General features: G+C 37.3%; 1 protein-coding gene across 1 annotated transcript in view; it reads left to right on the top strand.

Moving 5' to 3' along the window:
- The window catches only part of LOC126235699 (E3 ubiquitin-protein ligase SMURF1), a 177,320-nt gene that overhangs the window by 125,119 nt on the left and 24,241 nt on the right, over positions 1-27,960 (top strand). Inside the window, exons 10-12 of the mRNA XM_049944453.1 lie at positions 15,776-15,994; positions 16,087-16,265; positions 25,708-25,845. Coding sequence (XP_049800410.1) covers positions 15,776-15,994; positions 16,087-16,265; positions 25,708-25,845 — 536 coding nt within the window. The remainder of the gene's footprint in view (positions 1-15,775; positions 15,995-16,086; positions 16,266-25,707; positions 25,846-27,960) is intronic.

A 27,960-nucleotide genomic window follows, 5' to 3' on the forward strand; every position in this document is an offset into this window, starting at 1 on the left:
CCAAGTATAAAGTGTCAGGAAGTCTTTTCTGAAAGTATTTGTACGGAGTGTAGCCATGAATGGAAGTGAAACATGGACGATAAATAGTTTGGACAAGAAGAGAATAGAAGCTTTTGAAATGTGGTGCTACATAAGAATGCTGAAGATTAGATGGGTAGATCACATAACTAATGATGAGGTATTGAACAGAATTGGGAAGAAGAGGAGTGTGTGGCACAACTTGACTAGAAGAAGGGATCGGTTGGTAGGACATGTTCTGAGGCATCAAGGGATCACCAATTTAGTAATGGAGGGCAGCGTGGAGGGTAAAAGTCGTAGAGGGAGACCAAGAGATGAATACACTAAGCAGATTCAGGAGGATGTAGGCTGCAGTAGGTACTGGGAGATGAAGAAGCTTGCACAGGACTGAGTAGCATGGAGAGCTGCATCAAACCAGTCTCAGGACTGAAGACCACAACAACATCACTTGGGGAAACTTAGGGCAACCCTGATAATGTTCCAGTAAATTCCATTGTTCCAAAAAAAAATAAGCAAGTCCTAGAACCATTGTTTTGGAGTAGACTCTAGCGTACTGATTTTGGACCTAATTGATACTCTTTTGTATGACAGTACTATTGGATCATTTCATTTGTCCTTATTGTCACATCCTCATGGTCACTACATTCAGATCGAGTTCTATTCGAGGTCTCAATATCGTTGGGCAGATCTTCACATTCCATTTATCAGAAGCCCCTATCATCGACCTATGCCTCATGACCATGATAGGGCCTCACGCAAACTAGATGGACAGTGTCTGTGCACTTTGGTCTCCTCCGTGTAAAATCGCCATCCTTGACTTTATAGTCTACTTAGGATTCAGTGCAGGCCAATGTAAAGCTTTAATAATTTTTCTGTAATTCTACATTGTTCATAGGTGTGAAAATCCATTTTAAGCCACTTGTGTTGTAGTTTATAGGTTGGTGTTTGCTATATAACATTTACAATTCTTATATTGGGTGTGCAAGGCCGACAGGCATGCTAAATGTCAATCTCCTTGAGTTCAGGTAATTAGGTGTTCAATAAAAACTTTCGTTATCAGGTTGAGATGGAAACAAAGTATCCATTCTTATTTCAGCTTGTCGAGCATGTATCAAGAAAAAGGCATGAAATGTGTAGTGCATCCCTGTCTGTCAGTACATGTCTACGTACATTGAGAGCTTATCTGCTGACATCATATTAAAACATTTGGTGAAGTCATTAGTTTGTGAAACCGTCTTCAGTGAAACACTTTTCCGTCATTGGAGACCATTACAGAAGATGCTGATGTAATTCAAAATTATGTCTTTTACAAGAAACTTGCAGGTTCCTGGAGCTGCAGCAGGTGATAGTCTTGCTTGACATTTTAGTGGGTGTTAGTTGGATTTCACTATTATGTACGTATTCCCTTTTGTCCATGCGATATCCCTTTTGGAAAGGTCAATTTCAATCCAGTGAAAAGGAGCAATCGCTGAAACAGTTGGTCAGAAATCCTAGGGGTAACTGAGGCACAATAGCTCTGTTGTTGGTATTAACCTACAGTGGCTAATACAATGTCTTATAGACTGGCAGACACACAGCCAGTGGCATCTGCTTCAGATTTGTTCAAAGTCTGCACAAATGCTGAATGACCTGATGTCAATGTGCACTGAAGATACTTCCGTGTGGCTAGCTGTAAAAGGTCTAAGATGGCGAGCAACACTGCCCATCCATTGTTTCATAATTCCTTTTATACAGTATTTCACTTATATATCTGGATTCTCTTTTGATAACTTCTTACTTCTGTAAAAGTATGTCCACACAATGCCTCTTTCCTCATTCACAGTCATAGACACATGGCAACAAAGTGCACGTGCTAAAATGAGTAAAAAGAACACGTGTATGCATGCGTGTTTTCCTATCCACACATTGCCTCATTGTGCAAGCAGTCTGCTATGCATCCATTTCTTTCCTCAGCAAGAAAACAATAAGGCTTTGGGTTACACAGTACCTAAATAACAGAGGTACAAGAAATGCAAAGTGAGAGCAAGGTTGTTTTGCTTTTTGCAAATTTCAAGTGACAGACAGATTTCAGATTTTCTGCTTGAGAAACTAGTGTGACAAGGCTGGCACTAACATTTGGTTAGCTGGCAATCATCATCATTTGTACTAGTTGAGTTGTTTATTTCGCTAAAAAATATGTAATTGAGACCGTTAGACTTAATGTGAAAGTTAATTGACATTCATTATGTCATTAATTTTATAAACAGTTGTTTAGGATTGATGTCCTCAGACTCAACAAATTCAGAAATTCCGTAGACCCTAAATCCACTAGTAGGTGTTGTGTTTTCCCATTTTGTATTTTTGGTGTCATCATTGTACTTCATTCAGCTCCACTCCTTCTTTTCTTTTGATCAGAGTAGAATAGAAGTAGAAGTTTATTGTATCATAACGTACAATTTTGAGTCATTGATTAAATGTACAGGAGACTCATCAAAACACAAAAACTGGTTTAGAATTTTTCTTATAATATCATTAATATAATATACTGTACTGGATAATTAATTAATTAAGCAATTAATAATTTTTCTTTGAAAGTAACAAGCTATTAAAGATTAACAGTCCTAAGTAGTTACTCTCTCTCCTACTCAAATTTTCGGGTTGTCATTCATGAATTCTTCTACTGAATAGTAACATTTCTGCACTGATTTGATTTCTCATATAAGGTTTTTTTCAGTGCTTCTAAATTTATACTGAGCAGTTCTCTTCCTTTCACTTTGTTACATACCCATATACTGTGGAGTTTGAGCATAAAATTTTAAATGGTGGTTGGGCAGCATAAATTTTATTTATTTCTGTTGTAATCATGTTGAAAATGATTTGCTACATGTAAATCATGGTTACTATGAATAAAGAAAATCAGCTCATAGATGTGTAGTGAGGGAACACTTGATATACTTAGATCTTTTAGGAGTGGGTGACATGATTTCTTTCGCCCTACATTGTGCAAATTTCTAACGATGGTTTTCTGAAATTTTAATATGCGACACTTATGGTTTGAGTTACCCCAAAAATGTAATTCCATATCTTATTACTGACTTGAAGTAGATGTGATATACTATTATTCGTATGTCCATATTGGTATCATTGTGTAATATCCTAATTGCAAATGCTAGGCTATTTAACTTATTTGCATAGTACTGTGTATGTGAGCCCCATGATAGATTTTTATCCAGTTGCATTCCTAGGAATTTCACACAGCTTTCTGCAAATCCTAGTTTTTGTGACTGATCTAAATATCATTTAATTTTGCTTGTTTTGCTTTCAGCTGTATTAACTGAGTCTTTTTCATGTTTAATTTTAACCCATTTAAATCCAGCTAGGTATCTAATTTTTCTAAAGTTTTAAATACAGTTTGGTGAATTTGATCAGTATTGTTACTTCCAATAATTACAGATGTTATCTACAAATAAAACTAAGTGACTTTCAGTACTAAAGTACATTTACATAAAACAGAAACAGAATGGGACCTGAAACAGGACCTTTGGGTACTCATTGTGAAATGGTTTTACATTTTGAAGTATAAGTTCCTCTCTATGATATAACCACTCTGTCTTCAGTCGGTTAGGTAGGACTTAAACCACATTGCCCACAGTTCCTACTTTCCCAGTTCACAGAGTAGCAAAGAGTGGTTCACACTATCAGAGGCCTTTGATAGGCCACAATAAATTCCTGTGGTATGCAGTAAGTTGTCAGGAGAGGAACTAATTTTATCTACTGAATGGTTTATAGCAGATACCATGGTTTTGCCTTTTTGAAATCGATACTGATTTTTTGAGGTTATTTTAAATTTTTGTATGAAATTTTGAATTTGTATGGTGACTACCTTTTCAAATATTTTTGATAGTGATGTAAGATGAGAGATTGGCCAATAGTTCCCCATAAGTTCTTTTGTGCCTTTTTTGAACAGTGGCTTAAACTGTGTGCCTATGTGTGTCTGGAAAATAACCTTCTGGAAGGGACTGGTTAACTATTGTAGGAAGTGACTGTGCGGTTATTTTAGATACTGTTTTTAACACTATTGTTGGTATCCCATCCCATACTGCTGATGTTTTACTTTGTAATGATAGTATCACATTTTCTATCTTTTACAGTAGTTTTGCTAAATGTACTGAAATTCACCTTCAAATTGCCCAGTGTTAAAGAAACTTACAGTATCTTGGTACGTTTCTACATTGATGTTTGATTTGTTTGCATTTATAAAGAATTGATGAAATAATTCAGAAATTTGAGCAGTATTTACAGTAGTTTTGTCCTCTATCTTGATTTCTGAAATATCATGGCCCCTAGCTGTGGCACCTGTTTCAGCTTTGATCACTGGTCGTAATGCATTTGATTTGTTTTCACTATCCAAAATCTATTATTTGCCCGTTCTCTTGCAGCCTTTACAACTTTTTTAAAAATATTTTTGTAATTTATTTACGTAGGTAACAAAATCAGGACTTGTGTAGCTATCTTTTTCTTGCACTAGATTTTTTGTTCCTATGTTATAGATCCCTATGTAGCTATCTTTTTCTTGCAGTAGAGATTTTTGTTCCTTCAGTAATCCACTAATCCACTAGTTTATTTCCTACATTTTTATTATGCACAGTAAGGGGGAAAGTTTAATTAAAAATGTGTTGGAAGTTTTCAAAGAAAGAAGCAAAATTTTGAAAACATGAAATACTATGATCTACAGCTCACTCCACCTTATTTAATCTTTGATGGAATAAGTTTATATTTTCTGTGGTGAATTGGCGTTTGGTGTAGGTTCGTTGGAGCAGGTTTCTATTGTTTTTGGTGACTCTGTAAAGAGAGCACAATGGTCAAAAAGTCCTAAATCTAAACAAAACTTATTTGCCTCATTATAAATGTAATTGGTTAAAATATTATCTGTACATGTTGCTGACATTATGTTTACTTGACTAAAATCAGTGGAATAAGTGCAAAACCCCGATACTTGAATCATATCAAGGAATTTTATTGAGTTGTTGGTTTCACTGGCTAAATCTATGTTGAAATCAGCAGTTATTAAGGTTCTTTGCTTGGATTTCGTTTTGACCTTTTTGCAGTAGGCACTGGAATTTCAACAAAAATTGTTTTCTTGTTTCTGCACATGGAGTTCTACACACATAAAATAACATTTTGCCATAACTCTAAGCAGCAGCTTTCAAATACGCATTCTGCATAAAGGGAATCAAAATTATCTTGCTTCATATTCCATTGATCTTTCCACAAGCATGCACAATTCTCCTTGAGTTAAATTACTCCTACAAAACCTGCTGGCAACATAAAAATGATAAAGGTTATTTAAGATTTTGGTACTCTCCTTTGTAAGCTAGTGGTCATTCAAGCATACAGCCTCAGTATTTACATTCAAGCATACAGCCTCAGTATTTACATTCAAGCATACAGCCTCAGTATTTAGTATTTCTGACAACTTGATTTGCAAGTCATTAAGTTTTGTTTCTCTGCCATTTGTATAGTTTGAATATGACCCATTTATGTTAAGGTGCATTAAGAACGTGTTGTTACTTTTTTGAATATTCTTAATGATATCTGTTGGTGAAACACTGTGTATTTTCATTTCAACTTTATCAATTTTTACAACCCAAGATCACACAACTAATGAGGAGGTATTGAATAGAATTGGGGAGAAGAGGAGTTTGTGGCACAACGTGACTAGAAGAAGGGATCGGTTGGTAGGACATGTTCTGAGGCATCAAGGGATCACCAATTTAGTACTGGAGGGCAGCGTGGAGGGTAAAAATTGTAGAGGGAGACCAAGAGATGAATACACTAAGCAGATTCAGAAGGATGTAGGTTGCAGTAGGTACTGGGAGATGAAGCAGCTTGCACAGGATAGAGTAGTATGGAGAGCTACATCAAACCAGTCTCATGACTGAAGACCACAACAACAACAACAACAACAACAACAACATCTCTGCATATTAGTTTCCCTTACCAAGTATGATCTTACAAATACCACTATACATAATGTTGAATGTAGCCGAATCTCGCCTGTTTAAAAGCAGTCCATCTTGTCGTAGACACTTATCACTAATAAATTTATTTGAATCCACAAAAACTGCACCAAGTCTGTTGAATTGCTCTCTGATGCGATCGTTTATTCTGTCTGTGTATTTATCACTTTCCAATTTTCTGTGCAGAGTACCACTTAAAATTAACTTTGATGCTGGGTGTACATTTTTCACTGTCAGGATTAGATTTCATGCCTTGTTTACGATCTTTTCTCTGCTGCTGGTTTGCAGTGAGTTCGTCCCCACATGCATGAAAATACTGTTACAGTTTTCATTGCGATTTACCAGCAGAAGTGTGTTTTGTCTTGTTGTCCGTCTGTTCTTGAAATGATTATTTAATTGATGTGTGCTTATCTGTGGCCAGATGTACTGCAACAGTTTTAATTAGTGCATCACTAGTTATTAAGAAGTCATTTCCAGTGCTGTTTGTTACTTTCTTGATACTTTCTTCCTCTATTTTTAGTACATAACTATCCACTTATATTTATTTCTAGGTTTGACATATTTTATACCTCTTTCTCATAATTATCATCATGTTTTTTGGTTTGCATATCACTTTTAACACTTTCAATTTGACTATTTTTGTGGCCATTTTCCATCACTGTTTCACTGCTTTTGCAAATCCGTAAACAGTTATTCGTTTAATAGTTTCGCATTTTCTTGCTTCCAGATTACTATCTTTTCTGAGAGTCTCGATGTCACTATTCAGTAACTTGATAATTTCGTCTCTTGAATTTATTATATTCAGAAGATCTTCAAATTCATCAGTAACACAGTTAAGACATGACCAACTAATATCAACATTTATGAACCTGAGATTCTCATTCACACACTTTTCATGTAACCAGAAGTTACATTTCACACAGAGGATGCCTTTTATCACACTTTTTTTGCATTCTTTAAATGCTGAGTTGTTATGCAACTGCTTTTTAGCTGAGACTGAAGTTTTGCTGCCCTGTTCTACCAGTACCATTTTGAGTGATACCTCATTCCTCATGTTGGGCTGTTAAATAACCATAAGAAGAATATTTGTCCACAATTTTCTTATGCATTTTTCATAAATTTGAAAGCTCCTCCTCCTCTGTTTCCCTACTTTCAGACAGTAATGTGATTGGAAACCTTTTATCTAATACTTGACTCTCAGGGCAACATATCTCATATTTTTATTGAAATAATATGTAGAAGCAGCATACCACATGGCTTCTCTTCTCAGTAATCATCTCTAAAGTTCAGCTTGCTTTCTTGGGAGTCAGTAGACATTATTGCACAAAAATTACCCTCAAGCATAACCTCAAGACATGACACATCAACAAAACACACGTGGGCGGCACGTGGTTATTGTTTGCTGAGCAGCACAAGAGAGGCCCACCTAACGTGAGGAGCAATGTGCTATTATTCATGCCCTCCAAATAAAAGAAATTACTCGCACACAAATACACATGCCTGCATGCACTGTTGTATGAAAGTGCATATGCTAAGTTGAACAGAAAGAAGGCATCGTAAAAAATGGTTAGCTACAGCAATGGCTGGGATATCACCAGCAAATGTTCTTCCAGTGGATTCTGCAAATGGCAGTCAACACTCTTGTGTTTGCATTTATTTCTATGTAGTAGCGCAATGCTTTAGTGCCCATGCAGCCAGTTCTACTGATGGTTCCTTCAGGCTTGCCAGCCAGCATAAAGAAAAATGGTGAATACTAGCAACAGTGAACGATCTGCTGCATTAATAGTGTCTGATCGTACTGATAGCCCAGACAACTGCAAGGCACACTTTCTCATTTATAGAGTAATTCCTTTCGGACTTGGAGTGCATTCAGGAGGCATAAGCAATAAATCTTTCATTGCAATCCTGAACTTGTACAAGAACTGTGCCTGTCACATAACAACTAGCATAGTGTGTAGATTTGTCTCGCTAATCTTGATAAAAAGTGATGAAGATGTTACAACCTACTTAAGGATACAAAAAGATCTTTCTTGCCCCCACTCCAAGAAAATTTGTCATCTCCCTGTGGCTGTGTTGTGGCTGTAGCTTGCAGCCAAAAACTTTTAATCATCTATAGTGTGAGTGCATTCTGAAGAAGCTGCTAATGTTTGGCCTGTTTGCTAGGAAAATTTGCTCTAAATTTTAACAATCCACATCACAAGTTTTAGATGTATATGACCACAGTGACTTACTTTAGGAGATTCAGCCAACAGGATTCTGGAACATCAAAGTGGTATTCAATATTAGTTTCTTAGGCATCAATGTATATAAGGAAGAGTGTTTGTTTGTTAATTTGTTTGTAATTCATACAAGTCTACAGTTTCATTCTGGTATTGATGAAATTTTGCATACTTTACCTTCAAGACAAGAGAAAGATCACTGTCTATGTAAGATTTTGTAATCTTCAAAGCTCTTGGCCGATTTACTTCAAATTTCTGCTTTCAGATGAAACGATGAAGAAAATTAATAAAAAATCGAATGCTTGACAAAGGAAATATATTGTGGTAAACTGATCATTATGCCAATATGAGATTAAATTACAACTACAATACCCGTCTTGAAGATAGTGCCATTAGATTTTACTAGATTACGGAATGAGCAAAAGCTCCAGAATTTGACAGAAACATGATGCGAACTCTTAATTTATTCATTAGTTGCCAGTGTTCCAAATCACATATAGCGTAGAAGGTATTTTAGGCTGTTTTTCACAGTTACTTTTATTATTAAAATCCATGGTGCCATACGTACACTAAGACAGTTGTGGATATAGTACCAACAATAGTCACTAGATCATGGGCCAATCAGAAGATTGCATAGAACCCAATATTTTACGAACTGTGGCATAAACTGTTTGAACATTTTGAGTTGTGCTCAAACACAGCCCTATTTGAAACAGTGAAAACTGAGTGGAAACAATAAAAGACTAATCTCCAAAAACACAGTGACATACTTATTTATAAGAAATCAAAGAGTTATCTATGGTATAATTGTCATTACTAAACTTTTGGTTTGAAATTGGTGTATATTTGCGAATGTCAGACTGGAAACACAACCCAATTTTTGTGAATGCTGCAGGTGAAGACGTGTTCATTTGTTGTGTTCTGTTGACACCCAGTGACTCAAATATGCCATTCAACTTAAAGCAGTTGCTGTTTCCCATGTGCCTGGCAATCGCTATGACTATCAACAAGGTACAGGGCCAATCACTTCGTGTGGCAGACAGTAAACATCCCAGGCACATGGGGACATTGCCGCTAGTATACCTCTAAAAAAGAATACTGATACTGTTCAGTCCAAATCCGACAATGCCATTATGAGTGCTTTTAAAAAACCTCCAATGAAAGCAGAACTTAATTTCATGATTTCATCTGCAGAACTATTCAGTAAGTTCACGCAACCATTTCAAAGCCAAACACCTTTGATTCATAAGTTGCACACTGAAATATAAAACATACTTCAGATCTTTTTGGCTCATGTTATAAAGGTTTCTACTTTGAAAAAAACTGAGATTATTTCTGATGTTCTTCATAATGAACTCTTTACGTGAGATAATGTTCTTTCTCTTGAGAAACTAGTCATTAGTGGGCAAATACCAAAGATCTTAGTAAACTGGAAGAACTTGTCAAGTTGTGGTTTCTAAATAATGCTGAAACTCATTAGATTGCAGCTTGGAAAGATGGGGTGGAAAAGATGTGCTTATCAAGGGTGCCACTGAAAAGTGTTAGGTTTTTAAACTCCAATGAGAGAATAATGAGGAGAAATTGCAGTGACATGTTAAAGGTTGCAAAAATGACGCCATTCAGTGTCCAGGAAATTGCTTAGCAGATGCGTGGAAGGTTCTAGAGTTTGAAAAAGATTACCCAGCTTTAGATGCCAAAGGTGTTTGCAATTACTGGCAGCAGCACATTTCAAAAATAGATTTGTCATCCATAGAGTTAAAATATCCAAAGGCTTCAAAACTTGTTAAGGCTTCTCTTACACTATCTCGTGGAAATGTGGATATAGAGAGAAGGTATTCTGTTCGAAACCATACACTAGGAAAAGATAAGGCAGCGATGGCCACAAGAATTTTAAAGTGTGTTTTGACTGTGAGTGATAATTTGGGACAATACCCCCATTTTCTTCTTTTGCTGATTGACTCTCAACTCGTTAGGTATGGACAGCAAGCAAATGCAAATTATAAGGCTTGTAAAGAAGAATGTGAAAGGAAAGAAAACCTAAATTAGAAGAAAAGCAAAATGAGGTACAAAACCAAAGGCATCTTGAAGAGGAGATTAAAAATATTAATTATTTTCTCATGATGTTACTGCACTTTGAGGATCTTAGCCTCTTCAAGTTTTCTCCATTCTGCCTTCTCCAGTGCAGTTCTCCGCCATCCTCTGCCTCTGAGAGATTAGATATGATCATCCACATTGCCTACCCACTGCTTTCTTGGTTTTCCTCTCTCTTATTCCTGTTGGCCTCCATTCAAAAACATTTTTTGTTCTTCTTCCAGTATCCACCCTAAAGGCATGTCCAAGCCAGACTATTCTATTTTTTATTGTTCTTACAATGTCATCTCTTTGTAGGAGGTGTTCATTTTAAATCTCCAGAAACCATTGTTGCCCTGAACTGCCCCATAGATCATTCACAGAACCTTGCATTCAAATGTCCTGAGCTGCTGTTAACATTATTTGTTCATGTCTGTGTTTTGCATCTGTAGGTTACAATTGGCCTGATCATGACCCTATAAATTTCCAGTTTCAGCTGTCGATTTAATAACCTAGAGGTCAATAATTTCTTAAACATGTGGAAGCGTCTATTGCCATTTAGGACACAAAATTTTATTTCAGCTGACATAGAATTTTTCATATTAATATTAGATCTCAGGTATTCAAAGTTCTATGCATGATCAAAATCGAACAAGTTGTTATTTTCCTTCCTGATGAAATTCATATGCTTAATCTTCATTTCATTAATAGTAGGGCCTCTGAAATACTGTGTCTTCTTTCAGCTTTCATATTGTTCTCTCTAGTAAAACACTTCTACTAATAATTGCTACATCTACATATGCAAATATCAGGGTTAACTTTGTGTTTATGTAACCATATATTTGAACCTTTCAAATGGCTGCTTAAGCTGTCAGATTAAACATGCATAACAGAAAGGGCATCCCCTTGTCTGACTGCTTTGCTAATGCTAAACCACTGACTCACTCTGCAGCCTTCGGACCAGCCAGCGTTGCTTGAATAAGTGAAACATACCGTGCTGGTATACCAAGTGTTGGCAAATCATCTAGCATTTCTGCCTTATCAAGACCATTGAAGGATGCTTGAAATTTACTTTAAGATTACGATGCCAAATTTTAAACTTGTATGCCTTTTCACGTATTTGCTTCAGCACAAATATCTGATCTGTTGTAGACCTATTAGGCCGAAAGACAACTGATATTCTCCCAGAATATCTCCTGCATGTGGAAATAGCCTATTGTAGATAATAATACAGAGAATCTTACAGGTTACATTCAGCAAGGTAATCCCTCAGTAATTCGAACAATTAAATTTCTGTCTTTTTCTTATGTATTATTTGGATTACACCTAAGCTCCAGCCTTCTGGGATTCTTTCCTTATTCCACCTAAGTTTGATAAGTTTGTGGATTCATTTATGGAGACTAATTCCACCATTTTTTAACAGCTCTACAGCAATTTCATCAGTTCCTGATGCTTTGTAGGTTTTTTAGACAGTGTACTACCTTCAGTACATCCTGTATGTGGATTCTTCTGTCTCTAGATCTGCCGTGTAGAAGAGTGGCGGCTGCTCACTTCTGGTGGAATTGCCCTCCAGAATTCCGTTGCACTATTGGCTCAATTTGTGTGGAAAATTCTCTCTCTCTGTCCTTAAGTGCTTTTATTTTTGGACTATATTCTTGAGTCCCTTCTTTAATTTTATAATAAAATTTTGTGCTCTCTTTCCTTTGGTAGCACTCTTCCATCTTCTCTGTCTCCTTAGGGCTTCCCTTTATTCCACTTCCACATGCCCTTGCTACCTTTATTCTTTTTCCATTATAATTATAATCCTTGATTTGATCTTATATTTTGTATCAGAATTATCTCCTCAGAAAGTGGCCCCCTTTTTCCATCTCAGTACACATCTCTTTGATACCAGTATATGTACTACTGGTTTGGTTTATTTCTTCCATGTTTTCCACATGTCTCTGTAGATATTTTTCCTTGGGAAGAAGGTGTTTACTGCCTTTTACTTGGCCTCAAAAGCAAACTGCAATCTTCATACTTTTGTACTAGTTTCAGTGTACGGACTTTCATTAAGAAACACATTTCTGAAAGCCTCTTCTTTGTTCAGTTTGGCATTATAGTCACCAAGGACTATTTTGGAGCTATATCTAGGTATTCTATTACAAACCTCCTGTAGTAGTTGATCGTATAAACCATGTAGCATACCTTCGTCTGATTCTTCTGTTACCGTACATCGGTCACATTATGAAATTTATCTTTGATATGCAGAGTATGTTTTCTTTCATCATGTAGAATGAAAGCAATACCAGATCTACATGTATCATCTGTTCCTGAATAATATAGGGAGAATTTATGCTTAGAATCTCACCTCTTCCTTTCCACCTGATTTCCTAAAGTGCAACAAGTTCCATTCTGTAGCTTAACATCTCTTCCGCAGTACTACTCATAGCTTCTGTTTGCAGCAGGTTACCCACATACCAAATTTATTAGAATACTTCTAGATAAGCTCAAATACTGTGGTATGAATGGGACAGTGCTCAAATGGTTTAAATCATACCTAACTGGAAGAGTGCAGAAAGTTGAAATAAACAGTTCACATAATATGCAAAAAGCTGGTGATTTCTCAAACTGGGCAACAATCAAGAATGGGGTGCCGCAAGGTCACGAAGATGCAAAGATGGTACTTTTTGCCGATGATACAAGTATAGCTATCACACCCGACAGACAAGAATTAACTGGTGAAATTGTAAACGATGTTTTTCAGAAAATCATTAAGTGGTTCTCTGCAAATGGGCTCTCATTAAACTTTGACAGAACACAGTATATACACTTCCACTCAGTAAATGGAATGACACCATTCATAAATATAGACTTCGATCAGAAATCCGTAGCTAAGGTAGAATATTCAAAATTTCTAGGTGTATGCGTTGATGGGGTTGAACTGGAAAAAACACACTGAGGATCTGCTGAAACGTTTGAGTTCAGCTACTTATGCTATTAGGGTCATTGCAAATTTTGGCGATATACATCTGAGTAAATTAGCTTACCACGCCTATTTTCATTCTCCGCTTTCGTATGGCATCATATTCTGGGGAACTCATCATTGAGTAAAAGACTGTTCATTGCACAAAAGCGTGTCATCAGAATACTTGCTGGAGCTCATCCAAGATCATCCTGCAGACACTTATTTAAAGAGCTAGAAATCTTGACTGTGGCCTCACAATATATATATATTCACTTATGAAATATGTTATTAACAATCCGAACGAATTCAAAAGTAATAGCAGTGTACATAGCTACAACACTAGGAGAAAGGATGATCTTCACTACTCAAGGTTAAATCTAACTTTGGCTCAGAAGGGAGTAAATTATGCTGCCACAGAAGTCTTTGGTCACTTACCTAATAGCATCAAAAGTCTGACAGAAAGCCATATAGCATTTAAAAGGAAATTAAAAGAATTTCTTAATGGCAACTCCTTCTACTCATTAGATGAATTTTTGGATATAGTAAGTGGGTAATTTCCCAACCCCCCAAAAAAAGTGTGTTATGTAATATTTTGTCTAATGTAATATCTTGTATAGACACCTTTTATTAACCTGACACGTTCCACATCATTACAAAGTGTTGTATTCATGGTCTATGGAACAAGTACTAATCTAATCTAATCTATAAAACCAATATATCGTTATTCCTGTTCCTTGGTGCAATGCATCTTTGTAAGCACATTCATGATAATAGACCTTCTACAAGGCAAGGGTATCAGCCCTGTGCTCAACCCCAACCTGGTGGACCAGGCTTTCATTTTGGGGTTATCTCCCACAGAGAGGTTGACGACATAGTCTGTAGACATCCCCCCCCCCCTTCCCTCCCTCTGTATTGGGTGACACTTTTCATCTGGCTCCTCTGCTGAGGCCATCGTAGTTTGGGTGATCCTACCAGTAGCTACACTACCACTGGCATAGCCCCCAGCTTCATTCAAAGCTCACAAGCCTCCCCACCCACCACATAAGGTGCAGTCAACGAGTTTAAAAAGTGATGAATAACCTGAAATTCAAATGACTGTAGACAGCTTTTCTGAAAGAAAAGAAGAAAAATGATTTAAAGGCAGCAGAATGTGCCCATGGTATGCTTAAAGTACACAAATCATGAAAGCGGTAGAAAATGAGGTGGAAACCTATCATAAAAATCTTGATTAAAAATTATAGTATAATTGTCATTTTTTACTAAGATTTTTAAGACACAGTAATCCAAAAATATTTTGTTAATCTTTTTCAAGTATTGAAGTGTAGGATGCCATGAGGTGTAAAATTGTGATGCAGATTTTGTTGTTCTATGACAGTCATCAATATTGAATTATGTCTATCAAATTACCAAATTAATAAATTTCTGTGAAAAAAATTGCTGTACCCCATCGAGGATCATATTAGAGAAATTTATTTTGTTCTTAACCTGATTTTTTGGTCGGGGATTATTCAAGATGAAAATAATTCATTTGTGCTATATGTGTGTATTGAAATAATTTGACACAGTCATCTTTTTGAAATATTTTATGAACTTAACCATTTTTTCAAATATTTTATAACTCTTTTCAAGTGCCATCACAGCTCCTCACCCTGAAACAGATATTTTTTGGCATGAAAAAGGTATGGCATACTACCTGATAATTCAGAATTCACTGGCAATGCAATTGATGGGGTGTCCTCAAAAGCAATGCAACCTCTTCACCATCAGCTGTGTGGTGCTTACTGCCCCATGAGATAGGTGGATCACCATTAACAGTCTCATGACCTCACTCCACGAGACATTGTGGAGAGGTTTGCAGTTCAACTCAGGACATTTGTGCAAAGCCTGGCAATCGGGAAATTAACAGCAACAACAACAATAATTCTCGCTCCTTGCAGATTAAATGCTGCTGATAAAAATTTATTCCACCCACAGAATTCAAACCAGTTACCTCTGAGCTGAGCATTACATCATTAATACCGTTTTGTGTCATAAGCAAATGTTTTATTTCAGGTTTGATGCTACGTTTGTTACATTATTTACCCCGTTCATTGTGTGTGTGTGTGTGTGTGTGTGTGTGTGTGTGTGTGTGTGTGTGTGTGTTTTTAACATTTTTTTGGACAGAAACATTTCGGTTGGAAGAATTTTTGGTACAGTGACATTGTGATTAAATATTTTAGATTTTCACTAACTTCCTTCTTTTTCTTAAACCCTCCCACCTTTTCTTTTTTCTTCTGCATGAAATGGCCTTCTTATTGGATGCAGTAAGAAGCTTTTCATGTATTTAATCAAAGTTAAGATTTACCTATCTATGTGCTGTAAATAAAAACGTTCAGTACTACGTTTGCTCAGTTATTACTGAATTAATAGTTACGTGATCACACATAAAACGTAGTTTTCACTTTTTGTCACATTATACTGTGTTTCAAAATGTTAAAATTTTTTATTGCTATATTAAATTTATAACATGCTTTTGCAAACAGGAGTCATATAGACTAGTGATGAAAATGAGACCAAAGGATATGCGCAAACGCCTAATGGTTAAATTCAGAGGAGAAGAAGGTTTAGATTATGGAGGTGTTGCTCGTGAGTGGCTGTACCTTCTGTCACATGAAATGCTGAATCCTCAGTACGGACTTTTCCAGTATTCACGTGAAGATAATTACACTTTGCAGATCAATCCTGATAGCAGCATTAATCCTGTAAGTATTTTTCAGTGTCATGTCATACATAGTTTTCTCAAATGTGGTTGATAATTCACAATCAAAAATCTGTAACTTGATTTCCTCCACAGGAGCATTTATCATATTTTCACTTTGTGGGCCGTGTAATTGGGATAGCTGTTTTCCATGGTCATTACATTGATGGAGGCTTTACAATGCCATTTTATAAGATGTTGCTTAATAAACCTATAACACTGGATGATATTGAAGGTGTGGATCCTGAACTGCATAGGAGCTTAACATGGATGCTGTAAGTTCCAGAACATTCTCATTATTTTTGTTTGAGAACATGTGTTAATGTACCTCAAATAATTTAGAAATTTGTCTGATGTTACAGTAGTGTACAAATACACAGTTGTCAATATTTGAAAAGAATATAAACTAACGAAACATCCTAACTTATTAAAATTGCATGTTGAGCTCAAGACTAGGAACTGTATGCCTTTCATGGCAGCACCATACTGATGGAGCTATACAGAGAAAACTATAGTATTGGTGTAAAGTTTCAGTCTACCAATATATTCCTCCTCTTTCCAAACTTCAAAGAGACACTCCTGCATTCTTTGGGACTAGCACCATAGGAGGAAAAGTAGGACATAGAATGACTTCTAAATATACAAAGGTTCTAAAAAAAAGTTGATGGTCAGAGAAAAATCAAAGTTTGTTGTTTGATTAGTGTATATGCTTACATCTATGTCAGTGATCTCAGGTATTCAATAAGGAAGGAAAAAATTTGTTTCTGATATGTATGTATCAAGTGGAACATTATGGTGATGCCTATTCTGTGGGTTTGAACACACCTATGTTAAGGATGGGGCACATAATACGGTACTGAAAGTATAGAATACAGTGTATTAGGGGTATGGGTACAGGTATCATGATAATTGAAAACTTAGTATGTACCCACATCAGTGTGTTAGTTGTTTTTTCACAGTCTTCCTGCTAACAGATCACATAATTTACTACCTGATGTTTCCTGCTCAATTGGAACTGCACCATGAAACAGATTATGCATGTCAGTATAGACTATCAATTTTGCATAGGTGTGTCGACACTTCAATACCTGAATAGTTGCTTAGTTGCCCAAGGGAATATAAACATTCGTGAATTGCTTGTGCTACAAGTAGTTGGAGGTACTAACCAGTCTAAAAACAGCTATAATCATTAGTCAGAAAATAGAGTAAATAAAGATGTAATGTTGTCCAGTACACTGTCCTCAGCCATTGATAGAAATGCCTGCACTTACACCCCTAATGCTCTGTATGTATTAGGGACACAGAGAAAACATTTGGTTTGACTGTTATGTGCAAAGACTTGGAAACAATTGAGATTTAAATGACATTCATAGAGACAAATTGAGATGGCTCAGCAATCAAGAATAATTATCATGGCAGCCGCAAGGTTGGTTGGATAATGCTTTCAGTGATATTATCAGGATGTCCACCAAATTCTGAAATATGCAGAAGAGCCAGGAACTTTCAAAATTGGGAAAAACCTTTTATTTTATTCAAAAACCTTGATTTCAAAAAAAAAAAACCTTTTGGTGTATTCAGTCTTTATAGATACATAATAGTGAACACATCACTGTAGCCAAGATAGACACTTAAGTCCATGCCTACCACAGTAGTACAAGTTTATATAGTACTAGTTCTGCAGATGATGAAGAGATTGAAGAAATGCATGATGCGCTAAAAGAAATTATTCAGATAGTTGAGGAAGAAGAAAATTTAATACTTATGGGGGACTGGAATTTAAGAGAGAGAAGGAAAAGTGGTAGGTGAATATGGACTTGGGTAAGGAATGAAAGGGGAAGCCACCTGGTAAGATTTTTGCACAGAGCACAACTTAATCGTAGCTAACACTTGGTTTAAGAATCATGAAAGAAGGGTTGTGTATGAGGAAGAGGCCTGAAGACACTGGAAGGTTTCAGATAGATTATATAATGGTTAGACAGAGATTTAGGAACCAGGTTTTAAATTGTAAGACATTTCCAGGGGCAGATGTGAACTCCGACCACAATTTATTGGTTAGGAACTGTAGATTGAAAGTGAAGAACTGAAAAAGGCAGGAACTTAAGAAGATGGAACCTGGAAAAACTGAAAGAATCAGAGGTTGTAGAGAGTTTCAGAGAGAGCTTTAGGGAACAATTGACAAACACAGGGGAAAGACATACAGTAGAAGAAGAATGGGTTGCTTTCAGAGATGAAATAGTGAAGGCAGCAGAGAATCAAGTAGGTAAAAAGATGAGGGTTAGCAGAAATCTTTGGGTAACAGAAGAGAGATTAAATTTAACTGATGAAAGGAGAAAATACAAAAATGCAGTAAATGAGCTGGAGAAAAGGAATACAAGCATCTCAAAAATGAGATCATCAGGAAGTGCAAAATGGCTAAGCAGGGATGGCTAGAGGACAGATGCAAGGATGTAGAAACATGTATCACTAGGGGGTAAGATAGATACTGCCTACAGGAGAATTACACACACCTTTGGAGAAAAGAAAACCACCTGTATTGACCTAGCAAGATGTCAGACGGAAAACCAATTCTAAGCAAAGAAGGAAAAGCGTAAAGGTGGAAGGAGTTATAGAGGGTCTATACACAGGAGATGTACTTGAGGACAGTACTATGGAAATGGAAGAGAACTTAGATGAAGATGAAATGGGATGTACGATACTGCATGAAAAATCTGACAGAGCACTGAAAAACCTAAGTCGAAACAAGGCCCCGGGAGTAGAAAACATTCCATTAGAACTACTGATAGCCTTGAGTCAGCCACCCATGCCAAAACTCTTCCATTTGGAGAGCAAGATGTATGAGACAGGCGAAATACCCTCAGACTTCAAGAAAAATACAATAATTCCAATCCCAAAGAAAGCAGGTGTTGACAGGTGTGAAAATTATCAAACTATCAGTTTAATAAGTTATGGTTGCAAAATAGTAACATGAATTCTTTACAGACGATTGGAAAAACTGGTAGAAGCTGACGTAGGGGAAGATCAATTTGGATTCTGTAGAAGTATTGGAACACATGAGGCAATACTGACTCTACGACTTATCTTCTAAGATAGATTAAGGAAAAGCAAACCTATGTTTCTAGCATTTGTAGCCTTAGAGAAAGCTTTTGATAATGTTGACTGGAATACTCTCTTTAAAATTCTGAATGTGGCAATTGTCAAATACAGGGAGCAAAAGGCTATTAACAATTTGTACCGAAACCAAATGGCAATTATAAGAGTCAAGGGGCACAAAAGGGAAGCCGTGATTGAGAAGGGAGTGATACAGGGTTGTAGCCTATTCCCGATGTATATTGAGCAAGCAGTAAAGCAAAAAAGAAAAATTTGGTCTAGGAATCCATCATGAAGAAATATAAATTTTGTGGGTTGCTGAAGACATTGTAATTTTGTCAGAGATAGCAAAGGACTTGGAAGAGCAGGTGAATGATATGGCCAATTTCTTGAAAGGAGAATGTAAGATGGACTCAACAAAAGCAAAATGAGGATAATGGAATGTAGTCAAATTAAATCAGGTGATGCTTAGGGAATTAGATTAGGAAGTGAGGCACTTAAAGTAGTAGATGAGTTTTGCTATTTGGGGAGCAAAGTAAATGATGATGGTCGAAGTTGAAAGGACATAAAAAGTAGACTGGAAATGGCAAGGAAAGCATTTCAGAAGCAGAGAAATTTGTTAACATCAAGTATAGATTTAAGTGTCAGGAAGTCGTTTCTGAAAGTATTTGTATGGAGTGTAGCCGTGAATGGAAGTGAAACATGGACGATAAATAGTTTGGACAAGAAGAGAATAGAAGCTTTCGAAATGTGGTGCTACAGAAGAATGCTGAAGATTAGATGGGTAGATCACATAACTAATTGAGAGGTACTGGATAGAATTGGGAGAAGAGGAATTTGTAGTCCAGCTTGACTAGAAGAAGGGATCGGTTGGTAGAATACATTCTGAGGCATCAAGGGATATTGTATTGGAGTGAAGCGTGAAGAGTAAAAACTGCAGAGGGGACCAAGAGATGAATACACTAAGCAGAGTCAGAAGGATGTAGGTTGCAGTGGTTACTTGGAGATAGAGAAGCTTGCTCAGGTTAGAGTAACATGGAGAGCTGCATGAAACCAGTCTGTGGACTGAGAGCACAACAACAACAGATATATAATCTGTTTAAATAGTACGTAATATTTGAAATAACATCTGAATATTCAGTGGAAGGGTATGTGTGATAAACATATTACCCATTGGCTATCCAATGTGTACACAGAGATTCACAACTGTTTTATACCTGTCAAGCAGTCACCTAAGGTAGGGATCGGAGGAAGGTGATTTGTGACACCAGGTGAGAGGTGAGGAGGGTGGGGAGAACTCTTTGCTTCCAAGTCAGGCTCAAGGTACCAGTCAGCTGCTGTGGTAGAAATATCACACAGAAGAAATAAGTTTTCTAAAAGCACTTTATAGAGGTATTCATCTTCAATTTACAACATTATCTGAAATTAAATTAAGCTTGTTGTAACACTGATGATATTCAAATCAGGTCTCCAGCCCGAACATAATGTCATCTTGACCAGTCCGCCTGACCGCCATCTTACATCGCACTAACTCGCCAGAACAAAAATCAAACACAAAGTGACAGCTCCTATATACACCACCTGTAGGTCCACCATGTGTGCGTGAACACAACTGCTCTCTAGTGCAAAGCACGATAGCAGACGTGTGGTGAAAACTCGCAGAAACTATAAATCGATATCATCCACTGTTGGCACCTTTCAATCATTGAAACAATGTCAAACAAAAAAGTTCCAGCTATTACTTAAAGGATACACCTTATCTCTGTTTATATATAACCAGATTTCAATACCTTCTTTCACTACGGGGTCCCAATAATTTGATGCATGGGCAACCACTTGTGCTTGATCGTACAACATTTTATGTCCTTCTGTAAGACAGTGTTCCATAACCACAAATTTTACTGGCTGAAATAAACATGTGTAGTGATGGTGCTCCACACACATTGATCCTGGACTGTACAAATTGTTTGTCCTATATAAGCTTTCCTGCAGTGGCAGAGAATTTTGTAGACATTGAGCTTCCTCAAACCCAAATCATCCTTCACTGAGCCCAGCAGTGCTCTAGTCTTAGCTGGCAGACGGAATACAATTTTGATATAAAATCTCTGTAAAATTCTTCCTATTTTTGAAGATTTGCTTCCCATGAAAGGCAGGAACCGCACTGATTTGCTCGTATCTTCTGTTGGTTCCCGCAAAGGTCTTATCTGTTGAACATGATTGATCTGATTGTCAGTATGACCATTCTGCTTGAACACTGCTTTAGATGATCCAGTTCTTGTGTCAAGCTACCTTCATCTGAGATGGCATAAGCTCTTTTTAACGATGTACATAGGGCCCCTTTGCGTTGGTACGATGGATGACATCTTGATGCACAAAGATTTCGGTTTGTAGGCATGGACTGTTTCCTAATGTCCCATCATCTGTTCTGTAGACCAAGACATCTAAAAATGGAAGTTTTCCATCCTTTTCGACTTCCATCATGAACTTAATAGTGGGATGCAGACAATTAAAATCATCTATGAAATGATCCAGAGCATCCTTCCCACGTGGCCACACTATAAACGTATCGTCGACATGTCTCCAAGAAGAAATATCAGGGAAATTTGAAAAATTCAGGAAAAATCTCAGTAGATGAAATTTGAAAAATGCAGGAAAAATCTCAGTAGATGAAATGGTTTGTATACTTAGGTGTCGTGTATCGTAGCTGGCTGGGGGCAGCTGAGTACGTGCACTCCTTCCCTACTCCCTCATTCTTATTGCTCCTCCCCTCCCAACCATTCCCTCCAGCTTGCAGTCAGTTCTGCCACCACTTCTCGCCACTAGTCTAGCAGCTACTGACAAGTGGCAGGGAGTTGTGAGGAGTGGTTTGTTTGGATCCGATTCTCAGAGACTATTGATGCAGCGGCCAGAGGCAACGGTCATGTGTGCACCAGTTGTGTCTGAGTGATTATGTGAAAGTGTGTGCGCTCTCGTTTTCTGACAAAGGCTATGGCTGAAAATTTAGTTGAGTGTGTGTGATTGTCTTTTCTACGTGCCTGTCTGCGGCTCAGCGATCATCTTCATGGTGACTTGCTACCTATCCTCATTAGGATTGATTCTCAGAGTATTTGCACAAGTTACCTGTTGCTTGGATTGATCACCTTGGTCTCATGTCATCAACATGGTGCCTGTAACTCTTGAACAGCTGGCCACACGAGTGTACTTCCTCGATGGGCCAAAACTGTAGGCCATTTCTGGTGGTATCTCTAACGAATTGGTCCTGCCGATCTGAAGTCCTTCGGTTCCCACTAATGTTAAGGCCCTGCCTGTTGGATCTAATCTCACCAACCTGCCCGCAGGCCAGGCCTGTTTGTATATGGCATGAACCCAGGACTGCAGTGCACCTCAGCAGGCCATAGACCATAGGCCATCGGCAATGGATTTCAGGAATTGCGACTGTCTCACTGCAAGTGCATTGAACAGTGTGGCATTTTATAGACATTTTACTTATTCTAGTACATTTTGGCACTTTGAAAGTAGTTTGTATATTAAAAACTATGAACAATAAGAAGAAGAAAATTGTGGCAGTTGCTGGTGGTTTGTACGCTGTGCATTCATATATACCTCCAAAGAAAAATTACACGATACCTGTAAAATTAAATGATCGTGTGGCATTGATGGCTGGAGGCCCCATTCATGGAAGTTCGGCAGCCGGGTTGCAATTCTTCATGCAGGTGATGCCACATTGGTCGATTTGCATGTTGGTGATCATAAAATGAAGATTAGGACAGCACAACACCTAGTCGACGAGCAGAGAAAAACTCCAATTCGGCTAGGAATCAAACCCTGGCCCGCTATGTGGTAGGCAAATACATTACCATTCATCTAAGCAGGTGGACACACAATACCACTAAAATAATAGACATAACACAGTGGGTACAACTAACAGTAACGTACATAGTAGAACAAACATTTTATTGGCGGTCACCTGTAGTGTTGGTTTACACAACTCTTCTCTGCCTTATACATTTCTTTCAGGAGGTATACTTTTCTCTGAGGTTATTTCTGAAATCAGTGAAGGTTTTTTAACATATGTCTTGCGACTCTAAGGAAATGTGTATTTTTGTCAGCAAATATGTTTTGTTTTACTGAAATAAAATAACATCACTGGTCTTAATGAAACACATACACCATTTGGCATGCTTTCTCCATCTAAATAGTCCATTACAAATCGTTGATGTTCATACTTAGAGTTTTTACTCACACTTTTAGAAATACAGAAGCCCCTAAATTTTTTGTTCAATTAATGTCTTTATTCACCCTTGAGATCTCAAAATTTGTCATGGAAAAATGCTGAAACTTGCCTGGAAATCAGGGAAATGACAGGGAATTTCACTTGGGGAAGCTTGTGACAACCCTGGATGTATCCAAAACTAAGTGGGAAACTGTGTCATTTTTGAGAGCCCTGTATTATTTATTTCATGATTTGTCTGCACAGAGGTCACAATACACTGAGATAACCGAATCTTCATCCTTTCCTATGTCATTTTGTGGAAGAAGATTGGTCAAAAATGCCAGTGCAGCTGAAAGAGCTGTGAAAAGTCTTGAACGCACTCGAACTTGTGTTATGAGATAAAAATGCCGAGAACCATTCCTCAGTTATAAAGTTTCAGAAATGCTGCTGAAGCTTTCAGTGACAAATTGCTAGCTCCATAAGTGAAATTCTTCAGTTCAACAGCACATTTTTTGGTGCTATTTTCATTTGATTTGAAGAATGATATTCTGATGCCTCCATTTCTATATTATGAATACATAATCTTATGAACATTTTGATGTAAAGAGTTGTGAAACTGGTGTCTCAAAAAGCATAACCCATCTGTAATGAAAATCAACTTGAAGAATGTTAAAGAATCTAATTAGAGTGAGACAGTTCAAGCTGGCTTTTGCTGCAAGATGTGAACTTAAGAAAGAATGTATCTGAAGAAATATTCTTGCCAAAAGAAAGCCTGCGAACATGCATTATTGTCATAGTAGAGAAGCTGCAAGAAAGATCACCTCTCAGATACAACATAATATGTGCATTTTCCTGCTTGAATCCTGAAGTCGCACTAAGCCACAAAGTAACTCAGAGAAGATTGACATCAAATAGAAGAATGTCAGGTTCAAAGGCAGGTTGTGTCAGACTTGAATTTTTGAGTTGCAGAGAAAAAATAATTGAAGATGGAATAAAATCTTACAAAAGAAGTGGAAATCCTGTATAAATTCTGAATTTGATATACTCAAATTATTTTCAAAGGCGTACCCAAATTTGAGAGATTTTCTGCAAATTGTTATAATACGGTAATCGCACATTGAAATACGTCTTTTGAGTGAGCCTTTTCTGTAAACTCCAAAATTATAGATGTAAAGCAAAAAGAAAAAAGCCTTGTTGCTCAAAGAGAGAGATGAAACACTTTGGGCACAAATGGAGTTGTCAGTTTCAACACCAACAGAAGCTTTTAACTGTTTTCACAAGGCGCACAGATGCAATACAAAGATGATATAAAAAAAATAAGGAGAAAGGAGGTGAAAGAGAAGAGGAGGAATGATTATTAAACAAATGAAAGCAAGCTGAAATCAAAGAATTTGAAACAAAAAGAGCAAATATGTTGAGTGAAGCCTCAAAGATATTAACAGAAATTATGTATTCATCTTTACTGTGACAAATTACTAGAGATTGTTCCCTTTTATCAGAAAGTAATTGTGTGTGTGTGTGTGTGTGTGTGTGTGTGTGTGTGTGTGTGTGTGTGTGTGTATTACTGATATTCTAAAAATTATCAGTATGTAATTTCGAAAGAAGGCTGCTTTAATGTCAGACTTAATAAAAAAAGAAAAGGTAAAATATTCTCTGGACATTCTGAATATTTATGAGAATTGGACAAATGATACTGAAACTGTTTGTAAATGACAATGCATGCTAGGAACGGGACGTTTGGAGGCCTTCCCAATTAGTAACAGCAGTGGTGACAATCTGTAGTGTAACTACCACTGAAATATAATACTGTGGAAGCTATGAGTGTTTGACCTAACCAGCTGTAAAATGTTTGGCAGGAAGTTTCACACCATTATTAGTTGTCACTTTTTTCTGTTCCCTTTACTTATAAAAGCCGGGGGAGTATGGCTATGCAGCCCTGAATCATTGTCCTAATGAACTGTATGCAGCATTATTTTTGGGAAACTTTCTTCTTCTTCTTCTTCTTCTTCTTCTTCTTCTTTTCCCCCCCTTCTTCTAATAACAATTCCATTTAGTTTTCCAGTTCCACTTTTGCATGAACCAAACAGGTTGATTGTAGTTTTAGCAACAAATCTTTTAGTTCCTTAAAACCCTCCCTTGGACCAACTTGAGAAGTTCTGAAAACACATTATCTATAATAAATCGTGAGACCCTACTCACCAGGCGTGACCAGAAGTCCGCACACTTGAATTCAGATGTGTTATACCTTATATCAATTTGTAATGACACACACAGGTGCTTTATTAATATTGCTAAACCATAAAGAATCATAATCATAGGATCAATTTCCAGAATTTCATTCTACATGTTACATGATAATTAATTTTTATATAAATCTGATTGTGTTAAGATGTTAATTGTATGCCTTATTTTGTTAGGGAAAACAGCCTCACTGGTGTCATTGATACAACTTTTGCTGTGGAGCACAACAGCTTTGGAGTATTGAAGGTGCATGAGCTGAAACCTGGGGGAAAGGATATTAACGTAACAGAAGAAAACAAACGAGAATATGTAAAGTAAGTTGAAAGTTATGTTTACCATGAACAATAAAATTATATTCTGAAGATTCTTTATGTTCTCAGTGGGTATTTTATTTATTTAATATGCTGTGAAATAATAACTGTGGCAGGAAGATTTTGTAAATTTCTGCAGTTTTTGTGCATGTGATAAATTTGACCCAATCATTAAAGTTGTAAGTGCAGTGCATCAGCCAAGAATTATGGTATTTGAATATTTATTGAAATAACACAACCTTTTAACAACATAGTTTTTAAAAAATCTCTAGTTTTTGTAATTTGAGCAGTCAGATGTTTCTTGGTGATGGAGAAACCTGAATAAGTGGATACTTAACAGGCCTATAAGGAAGAACTGTAGGCTTTATAAGCAAAAAGTTGGACATTAGAAAAGATAAGATCGATCTACTGTTCTGTAGTAAAGTATAGAGAATGCCATAAGCTGAGAATATATGGTTTGGTGCAAGAGTGGCAATTGACTGCTACTGGAAACAGCCATAAGCGACTGTATTTGGATACTCTTTTACCAATTTATCAAACTATTCTGTACTTAGTAGAGAACAACTGTAAGCATGTTCAGCTGTAGTAAAGATGGATTTGTGCATGCTTGTAATCTATCTGAATGAAACAACGTGTGGAGTTCTGTAATTTCGTTCTTGGAAGATGGACAATGACAGTTTTCTTCGACACTTAGTGTTTAGTGATAAGGCAACATTCCATTTAAGTGGAAAGGTGAACTGTCATAATATGAGAATATGGGGTACGGAACAACCACATGAAGTTGTACAACATGAAAGGGATTCTCCAAAATTTAATGTGTTTTGTGCAGTTTCACAGGAAAAGGTGTGTGGTCCATTTTTCTTTGTTTAGAACACTCTTTCAGGAAACACATCACTATGTGATCAAAAGTATCCGGACACCTGACTGAAAATGACTTAAAAGTTCGTGGTGCCCTCCATCGGTAATGCTGGAATTCAGTATGGTGTTGGCCCACCCTTAGATTTGATGAAGGCTTCCAATCTCACAGGCATACATTCAATCAAGTGTCAGGTGCTGGAAGGTTTCTTGGGGAATGGCAGCCCATTCTTCATGGAGTGCTGCACTGATGAGAGGTATCGATGTTGGTCAGTGAGGCCTGGCATGAAGTCGGTGTTCCGAAACATCCCAAAGGTGTTCTATAGGATTCAGGTCAGGACTCTGTGCAGGCCAGTTCATTACAGGGATGTTATTGTCACGTAACCACACCACCACAGGCTGTGTATTATGAGCAGGAAAGATGCTATGGCCATCAGTGAATTGCTTGTCAACAGTGGGAAGCAAGAACATGCTTAAAACTTCAGTGTAGGCCTGTGCTGTGATAGTGCCATGCAAAACAATAAGGGGTGCAAGCCGCCTCCATGGAAAAAACGACCACACCATAACACTACCACCTCTGGATTTTAATGTTGGCACACCCTGCCATCAGATAGCCACATTGTGTACCATGATTCGTCACTCCACACAGCGTTTTCACTTTGTTCAGTCGTCTAATGTTTATGCTCCTTACACCAAGTGAGGCATTGTTTGGCATTTACCGGCATGATGTGTGGCTTATGAGCAGCCACTCGACTGTGAAATCAAAGTTTTCTCACCTCCTGCTTAACTGTCATGGTACATGCAGTGGATCATGCTGCAGTTTGGAATTCCTGTGTGAAGGTCTGGATAGATGTCTGGCTATTACTTATTATGACCATCTTCAACTGTCGGCGGTCTCTGTCAGTCGACAGACGAGGTCGGCCTGTATGCTTTTGTACTTTGTGTGTCCGTTCACATTTCCACTTCACTATCACATTGGAAATAGTGGACCTAGGGATGTTTAGGAGTGTGGAATTCTCACGTACAGACATGTGACACAAGTGACACCCAATCACCTAACCACGTTCGAAGTCCATGAGTTCCGCAGAGCACCTCATTCTGCTCTCTCACGATGTCTAATGACTACTGAGGTCGCTGATATGGAGTACCTGGCAGTAAGTACAGCACAATGCATATAATATGAAAAACGTATGTTTTTGGGGGTGTCCGGATACTGTTGATCACATAGTGTATCTTGATATGCTTGAGAACTTTCTTTTCCCA

This window comes from Schistocerca nitens, chromosome 2 (genome assembly GCF_023898315.1).
Source record: "Schistocerca nitens isolate TAMUIC-IGC-003100 chromosome 2, iqSchNite1.1, whole genome shotgun sequence".
NCBI lineage: Eukaryota > Metazoa > Arthropoda > Insecta > Orthoptera > Acrididae > Schistocerca > Schistocerca nitens.